The sequence below is a fragment of the Scatophagus argus genome, chromosome 2, assembly GCF_020382885.2.
Source record: "Scatophagus argus isolate fScaArg1 chromosome 2, fScaArg1.pri, whole genome shotgun sequence".
In the NCBI taxonomy this organism is placed as follows: Eukaryota; Metazoa; Chordata; class Actinopteri; family Scatophagidae; genus Scatophagus; species Scatophagus argus.
The window spans coordinates 9,725,066-9,752,133 of NC_058494.1; the positions used below are offsets into that span (position 1 = coordinate 9,725,066).

A 27,068-nucleotide genomic window follows, 5' to 3' on the forward strand; every position below is an offset into this window, starting at 1 on the left:
AATCCAAAGGATATTTAGACAGTCAATGATAAAACTACAAGACTACAACACGTCAAACCGTTTCTTCCTGCTTCTCTGTGCTCTCCAGCATTCCTGATCCGGCCAGGCAGCTGCTCTGACACACAATGGATGGTATGGGTGCAGTTGCTGTGCACCACCTCCACTGGCATGCCCTCTGACCTTCAGGCGGAGCAGCAGTATATATAGCCGGGGCAGATGAGGGGAAGGCCCCTGGCAGCCAAAATGAAGTGTCTGCTGTCTGTGTGCTGCTTGCTCTCTCTGTTAGTGCTGTCTGCTGCAGGTAAGACTGAGCAGTGTGGTTTGTGTGAAACATTTCATGATTCTGGTGCTGCTGGATGCATTTTAGAGAGATGTTTAAGCAAGTGTTGTGTATGAAAGGGACATTGCTGATCCACTGCAGACAGATAGTTGCAGATGGATTTGATCTGTGTATTTGAACATAAGAGAGATTTCTGTGTCTTGCTGATTGCTGAATTGTCATTAATGAAGAAAAGGTAATAACTCAATATCTATTTTGTTGAATTATCTGATCTAATTAAAATAAATATGTAAGTTAATAATTTCCATTTATCAGCCATGGATTTATCACTTTCCTTTCGGGCGTTTCATTGAAAATCGTTTTCAACTTTTGACAGACATCTATGACGTGAACTGAGCTGACTGGACAGGGAACATGTAGTATGCATTGTTGTGGTGCAGTGCAGAGCCTTAATGGTTGTACCAGGGAAAGAGGGAGGACTGCAGTGTGACACCAACTGATGGAAACCGTCTTGCCTGCTGCTTACGTTCTCTGCCCTGGAGAGAAACATAGTGACAGAACTGACTGTCTATAAAGAGTCACGCTCACTGCTGGAGCCTGAGCTAAAAAGATGGCTGAAATTATTTGTTTTCCCTTATGTTGACTGTCTTTTCCCAGCAGTTGCACCCACATGCATGACTCCTCCAGCTGGCACTCAAGTGAGGATTGTGGCACTTGATGTTTCCTTCATTGTAAGATAAATGAAGATATTTTTAAACTGAGCAAATCAGAATTTACAGCTTTGACAATACAGATACGTAGTTAAAATAAAAATGTATGTATAGCAGTTGTTGCTGTGCTTCTTTCCACGTGCTTTACAGACTGTTAAGTGCCTGCTTTGTTAAAGCTGAGGCAGAGAGTACCCTTGTCTGTCCTTGCACTGGTTCATTTTGGCCTCTGTAAGTTGCCGTAGTCAGGTGTCAGGCGTCAGTCAGACAAAGTCACCAGATACTGTGGTCACCAAAGCCATGCACTCATACAAATCTCTAAAAGACTCTCAAGAATGCAATCACAGCTACATATTGTACATATTTACATAATGTACAACGACTCAAAACCTTGAAATGACAGGAAAACCACAAAGTCATAAATATGTACAAATATATTCTACATCTACAGCTTAAGTCAGCAAAACTTTAAATGTCTCTGCTCAGTCCACAGAGCTGCTAATCTGTCATTCCAGTCAGCAGGGTCCATGGCAAGGGGATGTCCCAGCTAAAACAGGCATGAGAGAGCACAGCTGAGAGCATGTGGGACCAGAGTTCAGTAGCCAAACAGCTGGACTGTGTGATGTTACATAAGCAGATAATAAGAACCTTCTAAAAGTCGAGGTGAAGAGAAAAAAGTTGAAGTACCGACTAAACAAAAAAGCTAAACCTCTCTTCACACATCCCTTGAGATTTACGCGTCGTGAGATTTGACAAAAACACACAGTCACGAGAGAAAAGGGTGAGACAGATTCATTAGCAAGAAAAAGTGTGTGTGTATGTGTGTGTCCACATGTATATGTGTGTGAGAAAGAGAGAGTGTGTGTGTATGTTTGTGTGTGAACGTGCGTGTGCGTGCATAAATCTGAAAATCACAGCACTTACCTTAGGCTAAATGGGCTTAATTAATTAGCATGGACTCTGAGGCAGATGCTGATTTATTTTTTTCCTGCAATGAGCCAGAAATGTAAAGGGTTTGGGTAGTGATGTCTAAAAAGAGGAAAAGCTCATCATTTATCAATGCTATTATGCTCGAGTTACCCAGAAAGCAGAGTGCATGTCATCAGTGCTAGTGCTGACGTATTTATTGTTCCTGGCCTTTAAAGAGACACTGCGTCATGCACAGCCGCACAGTGTTGCAGGCAATGAGAGCAATAGTGCAGCAGAATTGCTGGCCAGCCTCATGACAATCACAGGGAGCAGAGCACTTCCTGAAAATAGGAGTGGAATTATCTCTCCTTCTTTTCGCTCTCTGACTCATTGTGGGACTATTTCTGTCTCAAAGATGTACCATCCAACATACAGGCACCTGTCCCACTCTGTCCCCGCACACGGTGCTCTGCCCAGGCTTCAACAGCAAATAAATCTTGATAAACAATGTGCTGTTTTAGGATCGGCACACTCTGACTGTACTTTGATACTCCGAGTTAGCTAGTGTTTATTAGAGTTAGTTACACATAATTATACCACATACTTTTTGTTTTTTGAAAATGTACAGTGTGGCTATAAAAAGTATTTGCCCCCTTGGATGTTTTCCCCTTTTATTGCTTTTATAAATGGAATCATAGTCAATATAATTTGGTTTTGTTTGGCAAAAATTTACCCAAAAAACTGTTAACTCGTAATATTAATTAATCAAAAATATCCAGTGTATTATAAAATAAGTGATTGTATAAATATCCAGCCCTTTCAAGTCAGTACTCAGTAGATACAACTTTGGCTGTAATCACAGCACTCCACTCTGTGTGGATGGATCTCAGTCAGGCTTGCACATGGACACGCTTCTAGTCTGGTGGCCAAAAAGCTTCATTCTGGTCTCATTAAACCAAAGAACCTTTGTACCTCTGGATGTTGACCTTGGAGTCTCCCACATGCCTTTGGGTGAACTCTATCAAGAATTAATATGATCTTTCTCCTATAAAACTTTGACTGACCCGGGCAACACTTCTTGCATGCAGAGTCTTTCTCATCTCAGCTGCTGAAGCTTGTAACTCCTTCAGAGCGGTCACAGGTGTCTTGGTGGCCTCCCTCACTCACTCGTGTCCTTCTTGCATGGTCACTCAGTTTGGGACAATGGCCTTCTCTAGGCAGATGTACACATGTGCCATATTCCTTGCATGTCTTAATGATGGATTTAACTAAACCCTGAGGGATGTTCAGTGACTTGGATTTCTTTTCTTTGTTTTTTTGTTTCTTTTTTTTGCATCCGTCCCAGACTTATACTTAGACTATACTTTTCAGTGACTTTTTCTCTGAGTTGCTTGGAGTGTTTGTCTTCATGGTGTAATTATGGCCAGGAATAATGATTAACCAGTGACTGGACCTTCCAGACACAGGTGTCTTTATTTTACAGCCCAATGTGGACACATTCAGTACACGCAGGTGATTGTGAGACTACCAATACCATTTGGCTGGACCTCTGCTGTATTAGGTCAGTCAATTTAATGGGTGAATATTTATGCAATCACTTATTTTACATTATATATTTTGACACTGGCATTACTTTGTAGAAATGTGTTTTCATTTGGACATTAAAAGAGTTTCTTTGTAAATTTTTTGTCTGAAAAAGACAAATTATATTGACAATGATTCCATTTATAAAAGCAATAAAAAGGGAGAGTGGAAATCCAAGGTGGTGAATTCTTTTTATGGGCACCATATTTTATTCATGCTTGAACTCAAATTATGACAGTGGTCTTGTAAATAAATGAAGAAAGTACTATCAGTGAGATAATTTTAAAGCTGCACTGATCAATATTATTCATTGTCAGTGGATTAAATCCATCCATCCATCCATTTTCTATACCGCTTATCCGTCAGGGTCGCGGGGAAGCTGGAGCCTATCCCAGCTGACTACGGGCGAGAGGCGGGGTACACCCTGGACTGGTCGCCAGTCAATCGCAGGGCTGACACACAAAGACAAACAACCACACACTCTCACACTCACACCTAGGGGCAATGTAGAGTAGCCAATTAACCTAATGTGCATGTTTTTGGTATTGTGGGAGGAAGCCGGAGAACCCGGAGAAAACCCACGCAGGCACAGGGAGAACATGCAAACTCCACATAGAAGGGCCCAGACCGGGATTCGAACCTGGAACCCTCTTGCTATGAGGCGACAGTGCTAACCACTGCACCACCGTGCCGCCCTCCACCGTGCCGCCCTGTGGATTAAATCACCATGTATATTATGAAAGAGCGTATTCATAGTGGTGAACTCACAGGTTTAGAACTTTAGAGGGCCAGAAGAGGATGGATGCATGTGGATTATTCATCAACATATATTCATAAACATTTATAGCATGTCAGTGTTGTGCTTTTGACCTGCTTCTTTGTTGCCAAGTAGCGTACCATATGACAGCACTAGATGAAAAGTTCGGGCATCACCAAAGTTATTCCAGTCACACTGACGGAGATATAAATGTCTGAACCAAATTTTGTGGCAATACCTCCAGGGGATATTGAGATATTTCAGTCGAAACCATACATGTCAAACTCATGGTGGCACTAGAGGAAATTCAGCAAAGAAACTAATATACTGTACATTTGAATGCTTGTACAAAATTTCATGGCAATCATTCCAGTGGTTGTTTGGAGTATTTCGTTCTGGACCAAAGAGATGGAAGGACCAATCAACAGACCGCAGTAGCATCCCTAAAGCCATATTGTCATCATGATTAAAAACAGAAAACCTACTTGGGGAATGGCTTACTTGTTTTTTTGTTTGTTTGTTTGTTTGTTTTTGAGTATTGTATTGTTGTCTGCTAAAACTTCACCTCTTTATGTTAATGTTATGAAACATGTCTTTTGTTTTTACTTGTATTCTGTCTCTCCCACTTTCCTTCCCACTGTCACATCTTCCTCATCTTCCTAACTATGTTAACTTTAATTTGATTTAGCTTTCACTACCACAGCAGAAAATGATCTCTGCACTTTATCTCCATAACTATCTCTTGGCATGCATTGTAGAGAAAAGCCAGGAGACTAAATTTGGCTTGTACAGCATGATTGCAGGGACCTCGTGGTTACATTATTTATTCTTTTCATGTCATGTGGTCATTTACCTCTTAGTGTTACCATTGAGCTTATGCAATCAATCGTCACATCAAGGTGCACAAATATCTGGTTCCTCTGTAAACCAGGCAATTAATGGATCAAAATCAGAGAGCAAAATCACACAAACTTAAGCACATTTATTGAATATAACATAAGCAAACTGGTAAATGGTCATTAGGGATTGACCTTGTTGCAATGTCACCGACTTCGGGCAATCCATCTTTGCTAATGCATTTCAGGATCTTGGCCGCTGCTGCTGTACATGTTACAATGCAGACGATGCTGTAGCACTATGTCTTTGGACAAAACCCAACGTCCCTCATGGCTCAATCGCAACAGCATTAGTCAGTCCTTATACAGTGACCTCTGCCAGTGACAGAGAGGGACCACATGATTAATATTCTCATCTCATCTTCACATCAACTCACCATCACTCTGAAGCTGTCAAAATCCAGCTTGAGAAAGATCAGTAGACATTAACTTCCCCTGCAGAAGTGATTTATGTCCTGGATTTTATTCTTTATCTCTTGGATGATTTTGATTTGGGGGTTGGACTCTTAGCCAAGCAATGGAAATTCACTGGTTTCAACTGTAGGGTTTGACTGCGCTCATATTACAATAAACAGTGACCTGCCATCACTGAATTCTTACTTTGGCATTTGCTTAGACTTAGCTTTGGAATAAGACTGGATTGTCACTTTTGGCATAAGTCAAATCTGAAAAATGTTATGGAACAAAATGTCTTCATAAATCTCCACAGTTTGAACACAGTGTGGATGTTTTGGGAATACAAACTTAATGTTCTCTGGTCACAAAGGCTGACAATCCCCTATGGAGGTGCTAAGCTAACAAAGCCTCCAGATACAAGAGGTGACAACCAACATAATGAGAACAAAACTGTTTGATGTGTGATTCAGGGCCTAAAATAAGACAAACAATTCATCATGGAGGGTGGTACAGGAAAAGGAGAGTACATGGAGTTCCACTAGCATCAGGCTAGTAAGACAAGCAAGCTTTCCAGAGCCCTGGTAGACTCAGCTTCGAGACTTTGCACTAGTTCTTTCATTAAAGTTTAAAACAGAAAGCAGCTGATGGTCATACTACTGCTGGTGCAAACCATTTGGTCATGCACCGTGTCAGACATAGAAGCATATTTTTAGTTCAAAACAACATGTTTATTGGCAGAATTTTAAGGTATTTAACGTTTCAGATTTTGGTTTAGCATCACTTAAAACAAAGGAAGAGTTGCACATCTGTCATGATACAAGCCTGACAGTTAGAATGAATTTCCATTTGGTTTTATTTTGCCCAACTAATCAGAAGTGTGTGGTTTAGAGGTCTGGAACAAGACTGTCATGATACAGGAAACAGGAATCTATCATAGATGAGAGGAAAAGAAATGAGTGCATGCAACGGATGTGTTGCATCTTCAGCCGACAGCACGATCTTTCAGTTTTCTGCTATTGCTGTAGATTACACAGCAGCCATTTTGAAATGTCATAGCAGGAAAAGAACAGGTGTAACTAATAACACTAATGAGGGATCTTTTGCATTAATGAAGTTGAGAATACCCTGTAACTGAACACCTAAATGGAAATGACCCACTGTTTAGTTTATTAATGGAGCCAGTGCTTTTCTTTGCTACAAGACAAATACGTGATACTTTCCCCATTGGCTCCTTTCTGATTTTTTTGTCCCAATTAATTAGAGTTCAACTGGCTAAAGCCCCAGCACACCTGCTTGTCCTTTTGTTGCCTTTTGTTTGACTTGTCAGACACATCCCTTATTCTGCTATTAGCTCTGTTTTATACACCTTTTGACACACCTTGTTCCAAGTATAATACTCATTCATTATATGGAATTCAAACAACTTATTTACTGAAACGGTTTAAACGTTAGTTAACTGAGGTTGGCCATGCTGGCAAATCAATACGTTGTGTTTACTGTTCAGCCTTAATCTTGGGGGTGTCACACATTATTCTTGAGTGTATGTTGCAATGTCAACATGTTCTCATCATGTCAAGCTTAACGAAATCAAGACAAGGTACTTAAAGGAATATATTTACAATAATAATATAAATCAAATTTCAATGAGAATAAATAAACCCCATAAATGCAATTCCAAGCTTTGAGTACAACATCTTCCAGGCTCTCACTCTAATTCTTGACGTCATCAAACTTTGCCTTTTGTTATTTTTTTTAATGGCGAGACCCCTAGCAGCAAAAATTACATACTGTGTATTTAAAAGTTAATTCAGTACTGTGTTCTCATTTTGCCTCAGCTGCCCCAAGTGGTCAAAAAGAGCATATAAAGACATGTTCATGTGTGATGGCTTCTTCTGCAGTATTAGCTGGTTTGCTTGTGATGGGTGTTGATCCAGAAGCCCTACAAACGTGTAAAACCCATGACAGCTGCCTTCAGCTATTAGTCTTCACCCTATACACTGACACCATCTTGTAACATGAACTGCAGACATGCATTTAACAGCCTCATATCACACGGTGTGCCACTATTCGGTCCTCAGCCTTAAGACTTCACAGGCGGCTATAATTAAATAGAGGTCACGGCCTTGTGCTCTTTGTAACACTGTAGAGTACCTAATGTAACATTTACATGTGCTGTAATAGAGAGGGAGTCTCCTGTTTTAGCTGTGATTGTTCGAAGCCATAGTAACTGTAATCCACTGCATGGTTCTGTTTAACTGGATGTGATGTGGACTGTGTGCACAAGCAGCTTGTAAATGTCTTGTTCTGTATTTTATTGACTTGAGAGAAAGAATGAAATCATCTCTGGCTTTGCTTTTGGGTAAACTTTACTTCTATGAGCATGATGTAATCATCTTCCACTTATTTAGGAAAATATAAATTCACAGATATTTAGAGGTAGATAGACAAGACAAGAAATGTAGACATTTGTTAGTGTTTGTGCATTCTAGTATTTTTTGATAATTACATTCAAGTATTTTTTCTTTGTTTTGAGACCGACTAAGCTCAGATTCATTTACCAGTGTGGGTGATTGATGTTGGGTGTTTTGGCCAGTAAATAGCAACAGTGTGACCTGTTTATGCTGCAAGAAAGCAGGAATGTTCATGGTTTAAAAGGTTTAAAACATGACACAGTACAACTAAAATAAATACATCATTCTACTCCACGCCACAGTGTCCACTCAGCTGCCTTATTCTCTACACAACTGTCTTCTTTCCTCTCCTCTTCATGTTGGCCTCAAATAGCTCAGTGGTTTAGTGTCACCATTCAAGGAGCTGAAATCTGATTCTTAAATCTGGGAGGTGCTGAGCATCCGATATGCTGTGTTTTTGTACAGTGACTAAGCACTAGCCAAGCACTGACGTAACACACAAAGATGACTGGTCTGCAGGCGTCCTGTTAGTTTACACTCTACAGCCTGATTGGATGGAAATGTATTTGATATATTTTTACTATCATGGATTCATATTGCTTTACAGTTATCCTCTGAGCTAACACTCTGACTGTCCTGATAAAATGTACTTTGAATTCTAGTGGAAATGCAAAGGTAAACACACAATTCTTAATTTTGTTTTCCTGACTTCTTTACTTATTAGGTAGAATAGATCAAGTCTCTTTACTGTGAATGTCTTTTTGCCAAAATTAGTGAATTATAAATTTAAACTTTAAATTTAAGAAATTATAGTTTATTTTTCATCTTTTTTCCCTATTATGATTAATGCTCTGATCAGAGATGCATTCTACATTTTTACTCCAAGATTGTATTTGTCTTGGGGTAAATGATCAAGACTCATACATCCAAAATGGTTTCAAAATCCAGCACAGACAACCGTCTTGTTTAATCACATTTCTTCCTCCTTCTTAGAGCTCCTGGAAGGGTCCTCCATCCATGATGAGGAGCCTCTGGTGCATCTGCAGGTCCAGCAGCCAGAGGGAGACCTCTTCTCCTGTGAATGTGACACAACAGAGGAGCATGCCACCCAGAGCACCTCCAACGACACCCCAGCCCCAGAGAGGACCATGTGCCAGCCCTGCACAAAATCCCCATCAGCTATAGAGGCTGAGGAAGAACCAACTTCCACCTCAGAGCAGGAGGAGGAGAAGGAGGAGGGAGGAGAAGCTCCTGTGATAATAAGTGATGGAGAAGAAGAAGAAGTGATGAAGGAAGCAGATCTCCAGGAGGAAGAAGAAGAGGCAGTGACATCTGAGGGTGAGTCAGAGTCTGTAGAGGCAACTGAGTCTGTGGAGGATCAAAGTGTTGAGGAGAAAGATGTAGTTGAGGAGGTAGCTCAGATTGAGGAACAACAGGAGACAATTGAGGAAAGAGAGGAGGCGGAAGGGGAGGAGTTATCCCATGAGGAAGAGGAAGTGACTGAGCCTCAGGAAGAAGATGTAGAAGACAAGGAACCTGCTGCTGACGCTGGAGAAACAGCTGAAGACATGCAGGAGGAAACAGAGGCAGCAGCTCAGGAGGAAAGTGTGGAAGCTTTCATACACAAGGCTGTAGAGGAGGAGATTGCAGGGGCTGACTCTGAACCAGAAGCAGCACAAGCTGAGTTTCCTCAAACAGATTCTGAACCAGATAAAATGGAACCAGAAGCGACAGCAGAACCTGAATCCGAGCAAGAGCTGATTTCCGAGCCTGAACCAGAACCAGACGTGACTTCAGAGTCAGTGCCTGAACCAGAACCAGAACTGGAGGTGACTTCAGAGTCAGTGCCTGAACCAGAGCCAGAACCAGAACCAAAGGTGACTTCAGAGTCAGTGCCTGAACCAGAACCAGAACCAGAACCAGAGGTGACTTCAGAGTCAGTGCCTGAACCAGAACAAGAGGTGATTTCAGAGTCTGAACCAGAACTGGAGGTGACTTCAGAGTCAGTGCCTGAACCAGAACAAGAGGTGATTTCAGAGCCTGAACCAGAACCAGAGGTAACTGTTGAGCCAGAACCTGAAGTTGTTTCAGAGCCAGAGGTGATTCCAGAGACTGAACCAGAACCAGTGGTTGCCCCTGATGTGGAGCCAGAAACGGTTATGAAGGTGGTCACACCAGAAAGTGTAGATGAGGTGTCGGAGGAGAAAGAACCAGTGGAGGAGGATCCTGTGGTAGAGGAGACGTTTGTCGAGGAAGTGACAGTGGAAGACGTGACTCCTGAGGAGTTTGCACAGCCTCAAAGCAAAGGTACAAGAACACCATCTGGTTATATGGCATGGCTAACATTTTTGAAGCTGTGAGTTTCCTGTCACCTCAAAAATCAAGCATAAACTTGAATCTGCCCACTGACACCAGAGGCTGATATCTTGTCTTCATTCTGTCAGACAGTCCAAGCAGAGCGGGAGGTATCCTGTTTACAGTCCATCTATCTTCTGTAGTGAAGAAAGATGCCATTATGTGGTGTCTGGGTGCTGACATCTGCTATAAAAAAATGATGTCTGATTTTTAAAAGAGTTGCCCATCTCTTACTCTGATCCCATTTCGTTACTTTCTTTAATACACTAGCGTGAGTGTCAGTGGTGCTTGTTTTATTTTCTGATTTAAGTCACAAAAATTGATTTGATATTTACAGTAATGATTTCAGCAGAGTTTAGGAAAAGCATGCTGTGAATCTTTAACATGAGTAATGTCATATTTTTGGTTTTTGTTGTTTTATTCTCAGAAAACTATCCTTAGAACACCAAAAACTAAAATCTACCGCAAAAAAAACATACAAAATCCATTCCCCTTAAGTTGTAATTATTGATTGCTTTATCGGTGGCTGAGAAATTGCTCATAAATGCTTGAACAGGCCATTTATGAGGAAAGGTTTTGAACTTCCACACCGTGTAACTTCTTTTGTCTTCTAAGCTAACACTTTAATTTGCTTTGAAGACTCCTTTAATGAACTATTGACCACTGAGCCTCTGGAAACAAGCTGTGGGAAGTCTGGACCAAAATGAATTCATTAATAATGAGAATAAGGAGGATAAACACCAACCAAAGGGTTTCAGTTGTGAAGAAAGGCATGTATGGAGAGACATGTACACAGATGGTTAATTATCGACCTACAAATTGTTCATCATTTATTAACTATGTATAAGGTTCAGTATAAGTATGCCTTACTGTAGATGTGATTGATCATTGTTGTTTCATTGGCCATTTAACTTTGATGCCAGCAATGGCCTCTATCTGCCTCTCTTCTTCTCTTTCTCTCTCCCGCATGCCAAACCACCAGCATATGATAGTGTGCGTAGCTTAAGGGGAATTAGCCACAACCTCTGGTACAGAAATAAACAAACCAAAATAGCGGAAGAAGGGAATAGACAGATGGTTTGGCAACAGCATTATCTAACACTTCAGTCTTTGCTCAGCTCAGATGGTCTTCTTTTTTGCTAAGTGTTACACGCTATTGGTGGAAAAAGTATTTAGATCTTTTAGTAAAAGTAAAACTAATTATACAATACTATGAATATACTATCTTAGTTAATTTTAACAACTTCATATGCTGTTGAGTTTTTTAATCTATAGCAATTCATCATATTCTATAGGACCATCATATGTTTGTGGTGCTGTGTGTTTCCTGTGAGAGCTGCTTCAAAACATCAGTCCTATGTTCAGCTTTCTGAAGATGCATTTTCGGTTTTGAAATTGTTTATTTACCTTAAGAAGTAGGAGAATTTTAACTTAACAATAAATTCTTCAGTTTATCAGAATCAAAATTCCTTTATTAATTTCCCAGGGGGAAATTCTTTAATCCTTTAATCAGAAATATTCCAATTTGAAATCACAATATTTGAGGACATACGGTCACTGGACAGGAAGGGTTTGAGAAATTATAATCTGAAAAGTAACTTGTATTTAATGCTGTCACACAAGTGTGGTGAGGTAAAAAGTATATCTACCTCTGACATGTTGTGGAGCAGAGGTAGCCTGTAGCTTAAAATGGAAACACTAAAGTAAAGTAATTTGTGTTCAGGTGCACTTAGTTACATTCCATCGCTGCTACTTTCCTGCAGTCACAGGTAAAAACTTAACAGTTGATTGATGGTTTGATTGTCCAATCAGGACATGAGGGAGATGTGCCAGCAGGCCCAGCAGTGAGGGACCGCTCCCACATTGAGGACACGCTGCGACTGGCTACTGCTGAACCCTCAGTGGAGTTGTCAGGTGAGCAACAAGTAGACATGATGAAAGGACATAAAGTGTGCCATAAATATGCACCCAAACACTGATGCAATTAAACACACACACACACACACACACGCCTTGTACTGATCAAAAATTGAATGTTCAGTGATAACACTGCTGTGCTGCCCAACCATTTCAAATGTCTTTCAAACCTTTGCTGCAATGCCTGAAGTACTGCATTGAAATGAAAATGCAGCAGAATGTTTACAGCTACTTTGTCAATGGAAAAGAAAAACAGATGTGTTTGCATGTGAATGAAAGGAAGTTTGAGACAATTTTTGGGGGTTTTTCTGCTGAAACTATTCTGAAAATTGCTTCATGATGTCTGGGTCCCGGGGCTCTTGTGTGTGAGTGTGTATAGTGTATGTGTGCACATATGCATGTGTCTGTGAGTGTGAGCGTGCAGACATGTCTTGAGGAAGGTGATTAATCAGAGCAAAAGTGTAACTCTGTCCTTGGAATGAAAGCACCTCTGTTTTCTTCAACCAGATTGGTTCACTTCAGGGAGGCCAAAGTGCTGCAGCAGAGCCAGTCTCTTAATCACCCCGGCTCGATTCAATAAACTTTATGAGGGCAATTCATCATGTACTGCCAAAGCAATTGTTGTAATCAGTAATGGTAGCGAGAACATCAATAACGCTCTAGTCCAAAATGTCTTCTCACAATTCCATCCCAATTATTACTCTCTCTCTCTCTCTCTCTCTCTCTCTAGCTGCTATGAAGAAGCTGTTGAACATTTACCACACAGCCATTAAGCCAATGGAGCAAGCCTTCAAGTACAACGAGCTCAGGCAGCATGAAGTCACAGGTAAATCAGCTTCCTGTTGGATATCACACCTGGATACCGCAGCATAAGCATTAACAGTAGTTTGTTTGTATAAGCAAATATCATGTCTCGACAGGCTTTACACGACCACACCAGTGACAGTTATATGACTTTAACTCCAGTTCAGGTCAGATCCTGTAACGGGAAGCTGGAAATAAAACACAGTATGTTCGTTTGCATTTCAAATCTTTTTGTTGTGAGTGTTGGTCAGACACCATCACTCTGATAACATGTTGAATAAAAACAAGCACTGTAAACTATGAAGATATCATCATTCTGGGTAATAGTACATAAGAAAGCCAATTAAACTCTCTTTGGAAAAGCATAATGTAGCCAACATCCACCAAAAACGCCTCACCGCTATAAGCCACCTTTATCAGTTCACTACACCATACAGTACATGCAGTACATAGTTTAATAAACCAGTGAGAGACAGTGAGTACAAACAAAGTCATAATTAAGACGAAATAGAGCCAGGACCTAATATTATTCAAACCAGGCACACAGAGAAGCACAATAAGAGCTCTGTCTGCTGAAAATTAAAGGGGATGCTGTGTGGGCCAGACTCCCTACTACTTTGTTCCATCAAGCTTGAGGGCAGGGAGTATTATTTATGTGCTAAGGAGCAGGATGGAGACTTCAGATTGTGCCACGAGACTCTGGGGCCCCTTGTGGTGCAGAATGGAAAGGCATGTTCACAATCAGGATATCAGGATGCGTGGACATTTCAGTCTGCACATTTGATTTGGTTATTCCCTGTGTGCTTGTGGAAATGTTACCTCTTGGTACCTCACACCACCTCCCCATCCTGCTTTGAGGACAACGAATATTTAGTACTCTGGCCAATCCTTCATTCACAAATATAACCATCCTTAAACAGTATGGTTGATGTAGGGATATTTTTACAGCTCAGCAACCACAACTCTGCTTTGTTCTAAAGATTTGAATTCAATGTGTTCATGAGCTGTTTGAAATATCAGGTCTAATGAATTAGGAGTCTTGTACTTTAAACTCAATTAAACTCAACAATGTGACGCAAAGTATTATTGCAGTTCAAAGAAAGCTCAGTGATTCAGCAAATTTCCCTTGTCTTTCTTCTGTTTGCCTTTGTCACAAACTGTGCAGATGGGGAAATCACTTCAAAGCCCATGGTTTTGTTTCTGGGACCATGGAGCGTCGGCAAATCCTCCATGATCAACTACCTGCTGGGTCTTGACAGCACCTCACAGGAGCTCTACACAGGTTCACTCTGATACATCCTGATTGTTTGCGACACAGTTTGTCAGTGAAAGAACAAAAACACACAGTTTTTACCTAATTTAACAAGCAAAAATCACCAGCATAACGATGAATAATAATGCACTGAAAGTATAACGCCCCTTAAGTTACTCACCTGTTCTCCAATATCTGTTACATGCTTAAACATAACGCCACAGTCACAGAAAAGTGATACAGTAATGTCAGGCACTCAGCAGTATCTATCTAAAACATTAGCTTATATTAGCCACCATACATGACGAGGCAAACCAGACAAGACTGTAGCAACAAAACCCTGTGTATTAAATGTGAAGGTAGTATTGTACTGATTAATGCTAAATTATGTAGCAATTTAACATAGCCAAGAACATGTCAAAAGTAATATATTCTTAGTTATGGGAAAATTACTAGTTACTAGTGAATTAAGCATTATTTTATGAAAGTGAAGTTCAAAATTTTATCTGAAAAATAATCTTAGCCCACGTTGTGTTAAATCATTCCCTCTTCATCCTTTCATCAGGTGCTGAGCCCACCACCTCAGAGTACACGGTCATCATGCATGGTGAGAAGTCTCGGACCATAGAGGGCATCGTTATGGCAGCAGACAGCTCGCGGTCCTTCTCCCCCCTGGAGAAGTTTGGCCAAGGCTTCCTGGAGCGGCTGGTGGGCATCGAGATGCCTCACAAGCTGCTGGAGAGGGTCACCTTCGTAGACACGCCAGGCATCATTGAAAACCGCAAGCAGCAGGAGAGAGGTGACCGTTAGTTAATAAAAACAACAATAAAACAAAGCTGCTAATATTCGGTATGTTTTTTCCTGTCAATGTCATGATAGAAAGTATTCTCTATCAGAAAGCTTTTGATACAGCCTCCACGCTGCTGCGATTTTCCTCTGAAAGCCATTGAATGAAACTGTAATAGCTGCTCCTTTTGGAGGGGAGATTCACCACCATAAAATTTCAACATAGACTAACATAGTGAGTTGTGTGGTCAGGGTGGAAAATCAATCATTCAGCGACTAACATCAGTAGAGTCACTTTAGGTACAACAATATCAGACAGGTAGCTGGCAGACAAATACAGACATACCACAACCACAATAAAGATGTACAGTGTATTAGGTTTATTTGTAATGCATTTTTAAAAGCAAAGTTTTTCACAAGAGAAATGGCCAAAAAGCGACGCATCAATCATGCTACTTTATGACATTTCACTGAGCCAAAACATTTGTCTTATCATCTATTGTATTTCCTCCCTGTTCTCCATCAGGTTACCCCTACAATGACGTGTGCCAGTGGTTCATTGACAGAGCTGATTTGATCTTCCTGGTGTTTGACCCCACCAAGCTGGATGTGGGTGGGGAGCTGGAGATGCTCTTCAGGCAGATGAAAGGCCGTGAGTCCCAGATTCGCCTCATCCTCAACAAGGCCGACAGTCTTTCCACCCAGGACCTGATGAGGGTCTACGGAGCTCTGTTCTGGAGCATGGCACCCCTGATCAATGTCACAGAGCCTCCTCGGGTGTACGTCAGCTCCTTCTGGCCCCAGGACTACGCTGCAGACACAAGCAGGGGGCTCTTCATGAAAGAGGAGATCTCTCTGCTGGAAGACCTCAACCAGGTGTGACATCTTGGCTCATTTTTGTTGACAATATTACTCCTTGATGGTAGATGCAAAAAATGGAAATTTGAGAAGCTCGATTTTGGCTAAAACTCACAAAAACTTTGCGGTACACATCTACTCTGTGATTTTTCTTTGTGTGAGTAGAGCTCAATGTGACAGTGGTTCTCAAATCCCTCATAACCGTGTCATGTTCAGTGCAGTAGAAACACAAACCCTTTGCCTTCTGTCTGTTTATCTTTTCTCTCTCCCACCTTCCTCATTTTCTCATCTTCACTCCTGCAGGTGATAGAGAATCAGATGGAGAACAAGATTGCTTTCATCCGCCAGCATGGCATCCGTGTGCGTATCCACGCCCTGCTGGTGGACCGCTACCTCCAGACCTACTATGACAAGCTGGGCTGGTTTAGTGACCCCTACGAGGTGTTCCAAGACATCGTCAATGACCCAGACAAGTACTACATCTTCAAATCCATTCTGGCCAAAACTAACGTTAGTAAGTTTGACCTGCCTGACAAGGAGGCCTACCAGGACTTCTTTGGTGTGAATCCAGTTTCTGGCTTCAAGCAGCTCTCCTACCACTGCAGCTGGACTGGCGGTTGTTTGCTGGAGAAGATAGAGAGAGCTATCTCGCATGAGCTCCCAGCCCTACTCAGCGGTGTCAGTAAGGCCACAGACACGCCTGCCCCGGCGAAGGCCACACCGACACCTCCACCTCCACTCCCTGGCACCTGTGAGGGTCCCGGGTGTGAGGAGAAACCCAAGAATCGCTGGAGGAGGCAGTGAGACGGAGGAGAGGGGTGCAGGGGTAGGAACAGATGAGGCAGATGGCAGCAGCAGCCAGAGGGTTTCTTGAAATAATCCCCACTGCTGTGATTTTCAGGACTGGCTATGGAGAGACTGAGCAGAGAGAGAGAGTCAGAGTAGAAACCGCAGAGCAAAGCAGACCTGAATCCGAATACGTCTTTAGCATGTAGAGAACCAAATGGATGGCTTTGGCTACAACGGGACAGGTCAGATAGGTTGTAGATGACAGAAGAGTACATGAGTACTATGATTGTTCAACGACTCTCTGGTACACATCGTCCTATATGACAACCGTCTAATATTTAGGTAGATCAAAGCAAACAATGAAACATCAGCATTTTTTTATTACAGTCTGGTAGAAAACAAAATGGAGAAAAAGAGGCTTTCTTCAACTTTCCGCCTGGAGCCAGTGCTGCCAGTGCAAAATGTCTGCAGGAGAGACAAACTTTCAAAACATGATTACATCAGTTACACCAATATGACCCCTCGTGTTAAAGAAATCTGAGAATTACTGATGATTCTTTGTTTCTCACGGTTTTCAAGTTGGTACATTATTTCTCTTGAGGGACAAGGGCAGTAATTGTACTGGAGTGATAAATGCTGCCACTCTTTCACCCACTGTGTTGTTTGCAAAGTCTGAAGATTCAATCAAACTGCTGTGCTGTGTTTTTACAGTTAGGATGCTATTGTGTATATGCATATTTTCAAAGGTGGGACAATAAAATAAAAAGAAGGGTGCTCTCACTGTGTTTTATTTAGCAGTGATGCAACCATGTTTAGTCACTGTACTGTACTGCACTTCTGTATATTGTGCTGTCATTTTTTCTATGTGTTGTACTATACTACATTCAGTATAGAAAGCTTTATTTTCACATTTGTCAGTACTGCATTGGGACTCACTGAATACAATCATAGTATTGTTCCCAAAGCTCCATCATTTAATCGTAGCTTGTATTTAATGTCTTTCCAGCCCTCTGAACTGTTGCTTGTTTTACCTCAACATGGCTGCATTACCACATGGGCATTTTCTTTAAAAATGTAATCCTTTCCTTGTTCTTTTAGGCCTGTTTGTAATTATCATTCTTGTGACTGACTTCTTTTGAGTAAACAACAACAACAACAACATATATGCATCCTTGGATTCCTTTCTCAGACTACAGGAACATTTCAAAGGAAATATTTTCCACTGAAACAATGCATAATTCATATCATTTGACTGTCTATCTCCAGACACACGGCTCTGAACTAGAAAAACTCTATCTCCAGAAATAAATCCAAACTCATTTGTTTGAGCATAACAGCAATGTGTGAATTAGAATCATGATTAAATGTGTAAGTCCTGAGTGAGAACATAAAACCTTATTAACAATACAATGAAAATGCTGTAGCAGCTTATGGTTAATTATCCCTTGCAGTGATTGAAATAGCCACCAGGAGGCGCCTCTGTTCAATGTGTTAAGCAGACTGGCTACACAGCAGATTGCTTTGTAGAGAGAAGCTTTATTTCTTTATATCAGCTGCGTTTCAGTTTTGCTGCATGGAAAAGGTGAGAACTGGAGGACACACCCTATAAGAAAAAGAAAACACTGAGACAACATCACTGTTGCTCCAAGGCTTTTAGCAACTATACACTACATCTATACTTGATGTTACAGAAAGCAAACATACAGTCTGCGTCTCCGTTTGTATAGCATATGAATATCCTTTAACCTTTCTCTGCTGATTGTTTGTCATGATTAAATCTTGCTCCTAATCTGTATTATTAGGTCCATTCAAAGCAGCAAAATCATTTTGTTTGTCAAGCAGAGTGTATGTGTGCATAAGAGTGAAATCCATGAGTACTTAACTGCTAATGTCACTGACTAGAATGTCATTCGTAGTGTTGATGACATCTTTTTATTACATATGTGAATATGCCTTAGTGCATTTGTGTCTCTAACTAACCTCAAGTGCACTCCAGTCATTTCAGCCTTCAGATTTGCACAGTTAAAGCAGCCTCTTTCAGCTGATCTCAAACCATGTGTGTCACACCGCGTGACGTCTCAGTGGTAAACAGTTTGCTGTGGTGCCAGATGTCAGAATTGCCACCCACATCTCAGATTTGTTCTGTGATTCAATTACAATCAATGCAATAAAACAAACTGCCAAATCAGTTTATACTCATATTCATATACTTAATTATATACTCATATGTATATTTTGAATATGTTCTGAAATGGCTGTGTGTAAGATATTAATTAACAGCGTCACATAGAAACCCCCTTGCACAGTGTACAGTCTGTTTCCATTCTGTCTCTTCCCATTGATTCATTTTGTCTTCGTTGGTCTAGGTAATGGATGGATGGATCTTTGTCTTTTTTAGTTTAAAGAGGGACATTTGGTTACTATATTCAACCAGTGGATTGGTTGATTTAATTTTCTAATCCCATTAGGTGTATATGAACGTGGTACAATAAAATAGGCACACATCATGTGGCCCTGTCAATCTCATAGTGGCACTACAGTCAGAGCATCATTAGGATTCACAGTGTGGGAATCATGAATGCCTGCACTATGGTCAGTGGTATATAGCCTATTCATCGAGTAGACACTGAGATATTTCAAAGAATAAACAAAAACTTTGACGGGCTGGCGACGCTACAGGAGAAGTCAGGGGATCATCAGGGGAATTACTGTTCGTCCTCGGGGCACCGTTAATGTCTGTACAAAATTTAAAGAAAAGCTAACCTTTAACTGTGTAAATATTTCAGTCTGACACAAACTGGTGGAACAACTGACCAACTATAACATATAACCATGATGCCAACATTGCCAAATAAAGTGCTAATACTGCACACTGGCTTTCAGTAAGTGGAATGTATTTAGGAAATCTCCTCACCATTTGATATGAGTGGGGTTGAGGCTATTTGTCACCATTTTTTGGCAGCTTGTGTCCTCACTGGTGCCTCTCTTAAATACTTGGAAGAAAATCTGCAGCTGTCCCCCGATTGACCCTGAGCTCTCAGGCAAGACGTTAATTTCCCTACAGCAGGCCAATGAAATATCACATCAACCACACTGGGATAACACAAACACTCGTGCGGTACACAGCGCGAACACACCCGTGTGCACCAAATAAACATTGCACATGGAGGATATGTATTTGAGCTCATATTCTGTGCGTGTTTGTTGAGCTGATAGGCCGTGCTCAGACGTTTTATCAGTGCAGCCTATCTGCAACACAAACAGATAGGCCTCTCTTGTAAGCTCTCAAACAGAAGCACACACACATACGAGCGCATGCACACGCCAGCCACATGCCACACATGCAGAAACACACGCTTGACACTGTATTGTCAGTACATAGAGGTTTACTGGCTTTATTGGCTTCAAAGTTGAAACATTATTGCTTCTTCAAAGGACGACGACACACACACATACTGAACTGGCACTACAACTTTCCATGTTCAGTTTCTTGCTCTTCACCTGCTGTTACAATCTCGTCACTTCTCTCTCTCCAACACAGTGTGGTGCACAGAAACACCTGTGTGATGTCCACTTGTGTTAATGAAGCTTGCATTACTTATGGCCAACATGCTTTAGACATAAATAACGATACTCCTCTGCACTATTTTCTCTGGATTATTTATTCATTCATTGTGTAATAGGTCAATGCACAATAAAATATGTTACTTTCTTCCTCATATCTTCAGTACACTTGGCCTTGAAGATTAAATGTTTATCATATTTACAAGGTCCTTTCATAGTCCTTTTCTACAGTTTGTGTTAGATTTGAAGAAATGCCCACACTCCATACAAACAAACAAAAATAAACAAACAAGAAAATTAACATGTTTTATCTCACAAACCATTGTCAAGTTAGACCACATTTCCCTAAAAACCTTTGGCACACATACATGACTGCTGCTTGATATTAGTTTTCTGTTTGTACATTTTTTTTTCCACCTGTGCTTTAATAACAATTAGCTTTAATGGTCATTCAAGTCGGGTAAGCTAATTAGTATCTCATTTCATACATGTCTATATATTATAATACTAAAATGTGATGTCATATTGCTGTACTTCACCGCTCGCCTAACATATCAAACTAACTGGTCCACACTGCTTAAGAGTCTAGTACGTTATAGTCAATACACCAAGCTGATTAACACACCCTTTCACTGTACTGTGAAGCCTCATCACATTGAAAAGACATCCAACATGTGTTTGCATCTATGAGGTAATACTGTGGAAATTCAAATTATAGAAAGTGGACCACTACTCGACAACCTTTCCTTGAGTAGGTAATAGATACAGGTCCAAAGAATGAAACTCAAGATAATAATGATAAACAAAACTTCTTCAAGTGACACGCCTGCAATGTAGCTAATGTTTCTGTGCACAAGTGACTGACTCAGTGGTGAATGTGAAGTGAGTTATAATGACTTAACAGTAGCAACGAAAATCAGTCAGAAAACCTCAGTAATGCCGCTTTATAATGGCAGTCATTCGCATGTGACTTGCAGCACAGCTCCACACTGGACACCCACCCACCACCACCAGCTGTCAAGTTAGAGACAACCAGAGAGGAAGCGGAGGGCAAGGCATGCCTTCAAATTAAAGGCGCTGGATTGTTTGTGCTTTACTTTGGTACTAGGCTGTGAAACAGAGGATCGGGGTCAATGCTAGTTTATAGAGGAACTAGTGCTATCGTACCAGTGAAATCACCTGGTTACTTCGCTACAAGTTGGCCATTTGCTAACATCAGTTGGCCTTTTAAATGGTAACTTTAAGTTAGGCTGTATGACGCCAGTTCTCTTGGTAGACACATACCTGAAATAAAAACAAATATAAGTAATAATTCAGTAAATAGAAAAAAAAAATATTGATCAAAGGCCAGCGAACAAGTTATAAAGCATGCTATAAAGCATGTTATAAAGCAGCTGCAGAGGATTAGGTGAAATCGGATATATAACATGAAAAGCGTCCACATACAACCAGCTCGCTGAGTCGTGGATTCTATGTGTACTACGCATCAACAAATAGTTTAATTCAACTGACTTGCCAGTGCTTTTATATTCACCGTTCAGGGTACTTTTACATATGAAAATGAGCCCTCTAAGGTAATTGTGGCGCAGTTAACTACTGGTTTATCCATCTGTTGGAAAATCAACATTGTGTATCTAATACTTTAATGCATTTCGTTAAATTTAAGAAACAGTGACGAGTCTGTCACAACACTGTTGTAAACCCCAGACTCTAGCAGTAAGCCATTGAAGTCGTTGTGCATGTTTTTAAAACTTGTTAATCATTATTTGTTTTTTAGGTTTTATGTTCTAATGGTAGAACCACACGCTCCTGTCCATGTTAAATGATACTTGATTACCCCACAAATAACCTATTTGAATTTTCCTATAGCCTATTTTATGGCTTTTATAACTTCCGTCCTGCACAAATCAATTTTTTTAGTCCCGCGAGGATATTTTACTGTCTCATTGGGCTCATTGAAAGCCAAGACCGGAAACCGTTCTTTTTTGAACCGTGTCGAACTTGACAGGCTGGTCCCACCAACCCGCACCGCCACAACAGCTGGGGGAGGATTTCCGACCCAGTCACAGCGAAGATGGTAGCAGCGACAGGAGCGGAGATATTACATTCTCCCGGATAAGACGGAAACCCAACCGCAAAAAACACCCGCTGAAGGTCTGTTTCTATTTAGCCCCCAACTCCAGCAGAGAGCTGTATTAGGGGGGAAAGGGAGGCAACCAGCGGCGGACGGAAGAGGACGCACCACAGCCAGAGCGCACAGTGTTGTGTTTGTTGGACACATGCATGCCAGCGAAAACTAGTGCTATCCAGACCTAAGGAATTGCTTAAGATAAGGATTGTGTCGATTTTTGATAATCCCACCGAAGAAATATACAAGAGTTTTCCATTATTGCCCAAGGGATTTTCTACTTCTTTGCTCATGGGGGAATGCGAGGGGAGGAAATCCAGCCTCAGCTCCAAATAACCAGAGACTCCTAACTGGGTCTCCTCTCCAAACGCAGGAAATACGGCCTTGAAAAAAAAGTTTGGGAGCTTTTGGAAACTAGAGGGGGCCTATCGGTGACGTTTTGCATGCGTTTTACGACGTGATTTTAAGTACTACCTTTATTTGTACTAAGCGCTCCTGTGATTACACAGATTAAGTTGAAGAAACGCGTTCAGATGTTAAGCGCCGTTGGTGTTGTTATTGTAAGAGTTTTGATCATCACTATTTATAGACCAGGCTGTTCCGACCGGGGCTGTTCCTCGTAGCTGTATATTTTGCCAACTGCGCGCAACAAGTTGCAGACACTCCCAGCAGAGGCAAACCGACACTAATTTGGGCCAGCGGATGGTATTTTCTGCGCTTCTCTTTTCGGATTTTGCGTCTTTGAATAGCGCATACCCCTCCCCGACCCCCTCTTTTTAAGGCAGAGGGGGAATATACGGTGGAGATCCGGAGAGGGAGTTCAGGAAAGGACGGGGCTGGATCCGTGGGAATAGGCCTGCCTGTCAGGCCTCTTATGATCTGGATCTTGGACTGGACAGGACTCCAAAATAACCCAGTCTGGAATATTTTCAAGGGCCAGCTGGAATAAAGATGGAAGGAGAATGTACGGGAATAAGAAATGCAAATCCTTAAAACACTGAGCCATGCATGAGAGGGGGTGCAGAGGAAGGTAAAGCTGCCAAAATAACAGATCGCTCACTTTTTAATTTACGGAATAAATAGTTTGTCCACGTTTTAGGACAACATTTATTTTCAGCCTGTGTAGAACAAACTACTTTCTGTGTAAAACTAAGAAGGGTTTTTTTTGTTTGTTTTTTTTTTTTTAAAAAAAGGTTTGAAGTTTTTGAAAAATAACTTTTTTATTGAAGATTTAATGCTTTATGATGACAGAATTCATAACGTCCACACATTTTTATTTCAGCACTAATCGCTGTTCATGACGACAAGACTTTTTGACTGTTTTTACAAGAGGAAAGGAAGTGCGAATGGGCCATTTGTCGCGCATGTTGTGGAGATAAGAGGGACAGCGTAACTTTTGTAGTCACTTGCTGTGCACAACGCCAACTGTGTACAGCCTCCATCTGCATCTGCTCACACAATGAAGCCCTAGACCTGAACGCAGTTTTTCAACGCAAACAACGTTGTTTGGGAATTAGGAAAATCTGGGCATTTTCCTGAAGCTTCCTGACTTTGTAATGTCAGCGGTATTGAAATATTGCGCACATCCAGAGGAGGTCATTTCCAGTCATGTAACGTCAGGACTGACTTGATGAAGGCATAAAAAAAACCGTTGCATCACAAACCAGTCCTTTCCCAGAAGGATGTTCAGTTCAGGAGGCAGAAAGAGTGATGACAGTGTTTTTACCGCAGCTGGAGAGAAAGCCGGGCTCAAACCCAGAGCCTCTTTGGAGAAGGATACATGTAATGTGAGTACTGACGCAAACCCGGGGTCGGATAATGAACTGCTCAAGAAACTGGAACGGCGCGTCTTGTGTGAGTGAGTGTGCAGGCTGCTGTGTGCGTAGTAAAGACGTCTGTGCCGTGCTCACCATTCATGCAGTGTGATTATTCCAACAAACACCTCTGCTCTCTCTCCCACTCTGCCTGCCTGCCTGCCTGACATTCTCCCGCCGCCCTCTCCTCCCTTCTCTTCTCCGTGCCACATGTGCGCACACACGTCGCCCACGCACCGAGTCTAATTGCCCGAGCGCCATCAGACGATAATATTAATATTAAACACCTCTCCTATACCCCCCCCCCCCCCCCCCGAACCGCCCCCCTTTTCCTCGTCACACCAGTCAATATGGCCACTCTGCAACATCACCGGCAGCTTCTCTTGCATGGCACGGAAGTGAGCTGCGACTCCAGCGGGGATGGCGCCGTGACCGTGCGGATTACCAACAGCGCGCCACACGTGCATCAACATGAGCCACAGGCTGCCAAGAGTGGAGCGGGAGGAGCTGGAGGCTGTGGGGCTCCGAGTAAAACGAATCCTAACCTCCACAAATACAGTATCTCTTCCAGCTGCAGCTCAGCAGACTCCAGACCGGCTGCGACCTCCACTTCCAGGGTGCATAGGAAGGCACCGCCGCTGTTTGAACGCTCTGCTGCTCAGTGCTGGGACCCAAAGTTTGATTCTCCCATCTTGGAAGAGGCGTGCCAAGAGAGGTGTTTTCCTCAGACACAGCGGCGTTTTCGTTATGTTCTATTCTACCTGGCAGTGGCAGCTGTACTTTGGGGGGTGTACTTTGGGGTCAATAGTAACCGCTGCAAGCCCATGACCTTCCTTGCCCCCACAGCCTCTTTTTTAGTCCTCCTAGTGCTCCTCTTTTTCTTCACTTTCACCAAGCCCTATACTTGGCTGTACAACCAAACCTCCTTGCTCTTGATTGCAGTCACCTTTGCCATCACCTTAGCTCCACAGATACAGACTGCTGGCTACACTGAGCTGGAGTGGGCAGGTGGTGGGAATGCCTCACATCTCTCAGACAAACTAGCTCCAACTCCAACCACGTGCATCTCCCCTGTGGGCACATTTTCCCTGTGCATGGAGGTTCTGTTGTTGTTATACAGTGTCCTCCATGTCCGACTGTATGCCTCGGTGATGCTGGGGCTCCTGTATTCTATATTATTTGAGGCATTAGAATGCTTACCACTGCTTCAAAGGAGTTACGAATGGGGGACAAGATTAGGGGATTCAGGTTCTGATTGGGAAGGAGACACCCTCCGCTGGCTGGGCCCAGCCAAAGCTCTGCTCCACTTGTGCGCCCATGTCATTGGCATCCACCTGTTTATCATGTCGGAGGTGCGTTCCCGCAGCACCTTCCTGAAAGTGGGCCAAGCTATCATGCATGGCAAAGACTTAGAGGTGGAGAAGGCCTTGAAGGAGCGGATGATCCACTCAGTCATGCCACGGCGAGTTGCTGATGAACTGATGAAGCAAGGCGATGATGAGGGCTGTGGCGAGAGCTCTGGCAAGCGTTATTCCTCTGGTGCCTGCTCTGCCTCAGCTCTCTCAGTGGGTGGTGGAGGAAGTGGTGGAGCTTCGCAAGCCCAAAGTGCCACAAATCCCAAGAATCACCCTCACAACAACCACAAACGCAAGAAGACCTCCATCCCCCGTGGACAGATAATCTTCCGGCCCTTCAACATGAAACGCATGGAGCCTGTTAGTATCCTCTTTGCAGACATCGTGGGTTTCACCAAAATGTCTGCCAATAAGTCAGCACCGGCCTTGGTAGGCCTTCTCAATGATCTGTTTGGACGTTTTGATCGACTCTGTGAACTAACCTGTTGTGAGAAGATCAGCACTCTGGGAGATTGCTACTACTGTGTAGCTGGCTGCCCTGAGCCTAGACCGGACCACGCCTACTGCTGTGTAGAGATGGGCTTGGGCATGATCCAGGCCATCGAGCAGTTCTGCCAGGAGACTTGTGAGACGGTCAGCATGCGTGTTGGTGTCCACACGGGCACAGTCCTGTGTGGGATCCTGGGAATAAAGCGCTTCAAGTTCGATGTATGGTCAAATGATGTCAATCTGGCTAACTTGATGGAACAGCTAGGTGTGGCGGGCAAAGTCCACCTTTCAGAAGCTACTGCCCGATTCCTGGATGACCATTATCAGAGGGAGGATGGGCGAGTGGCAGAGAGAGCCGGGCAGAGTGTGGTAGAGAAACTGAAGGGTAAGTGGCTGCCGAGTTCTCAAGCTCTGAAAAACAGTGTGCAGAAGGAAAACATTTAGCCATAGAAATCAATGGAAATCCTAAAGAGTGAATCACTGGTCTTGAACACAGGTTCTACTGATTAACGTTTATTACACTAAAATATACATTTGCAATTACAGAAAATACATGTGTTTATCTTAAAGTCCACTGAGCTTGTGATAAAAAGCTGAACAATGGAGCAAAAGCTAAAAATAGATGGTAAAATGGGCAGGACTGCATTTGACTGAAGTTGTAACATGTAGAGGATAAAGGTTGAATGCATACGTTGTCAGAAAATGTGCATGTTAGCACATGGTCATCAGGGTTGAGTTGGGTCACTGCATGCCTAGACAGCACTAAAATATGTTATCTGACCAGTTAGTCCTGTTGAAACGGTCCACTGATACAAGCAGGAGATCAGGCTTCAAGATTAAGGGATTAGAGCAGCAGGAAGAGAGACATGTTTTGGTTTGTGTATCATTCAGCATTCAGTAGCAGTTAACGAATATCAGATGTCAGCTGCCGTTACCTGTAAAATTGTTTTCAGAAATAACTAAACCAGTTGAGGTCATGATTAGTCTGCCCAACATAACGTACATAACATAGTACTT

General features: G+C 42.2%; 2 protein-coding genes across 5 annotated transcripts in view; both read left to right on the forward strand.

Moving 5' to 3' along the window:
- The first annotated feature begins 19 nt into the window (after positions 1 to 19).
- LOC124069017 (cardiomyopathy-associated protein 5-like) lies at positions 20 to 17,202 on the forward strand. The gene is made up of 8 exons (XM_046407707.1): positions 20 to 301; positions 8,934 to 10,247; positions 12,108 to 12,209; positions 12,943 to 13,038; positions 14,182 to 14,298; positions 14,834 to 15,067; positions 15,581 to 15,930; positions 16,216 to 17,202. The coding sequence occupies exons 1-8, from the start codon at positions 217 to 219 to the stop codon at positions 16,714 to 16,716; spliced, it is 2,799 nt and encodes a 932-aa protein (XP_046263663.1). The 5' UTR covers positions 20 to 216; the 3' UTR covers positions 16,717 to 17,202.
- Positions 17,203 to 22,272: 5,070 nt separating this feature from the next.
- The window catches only part of adcy9 (adenylate cyclase 9), a 36,637-nt gene continuing 31,841 nt past the window's right edge, over positions 22,273 to 27,068 (forward strand). For 3 of the 4 annotated variants that reach the window (XM_046407794.1, XM_046407784.1, XM_046407801.1), the window contains exon 1: positions 22,273 to 26,436. In XM_046407794.1, the coding sequence (XP_046263750.1) occupies positions 24,558 to 26,436 (1,879 nt within the window). In that variant the 5' untranslated portion in view covers positions 22,273 to 24,557. The remainder of the gene's footprint in view (positions 26,437 to 27,068) is intronic. The other variant, XM_046407778.1, reaches the window with a different exon arrangement.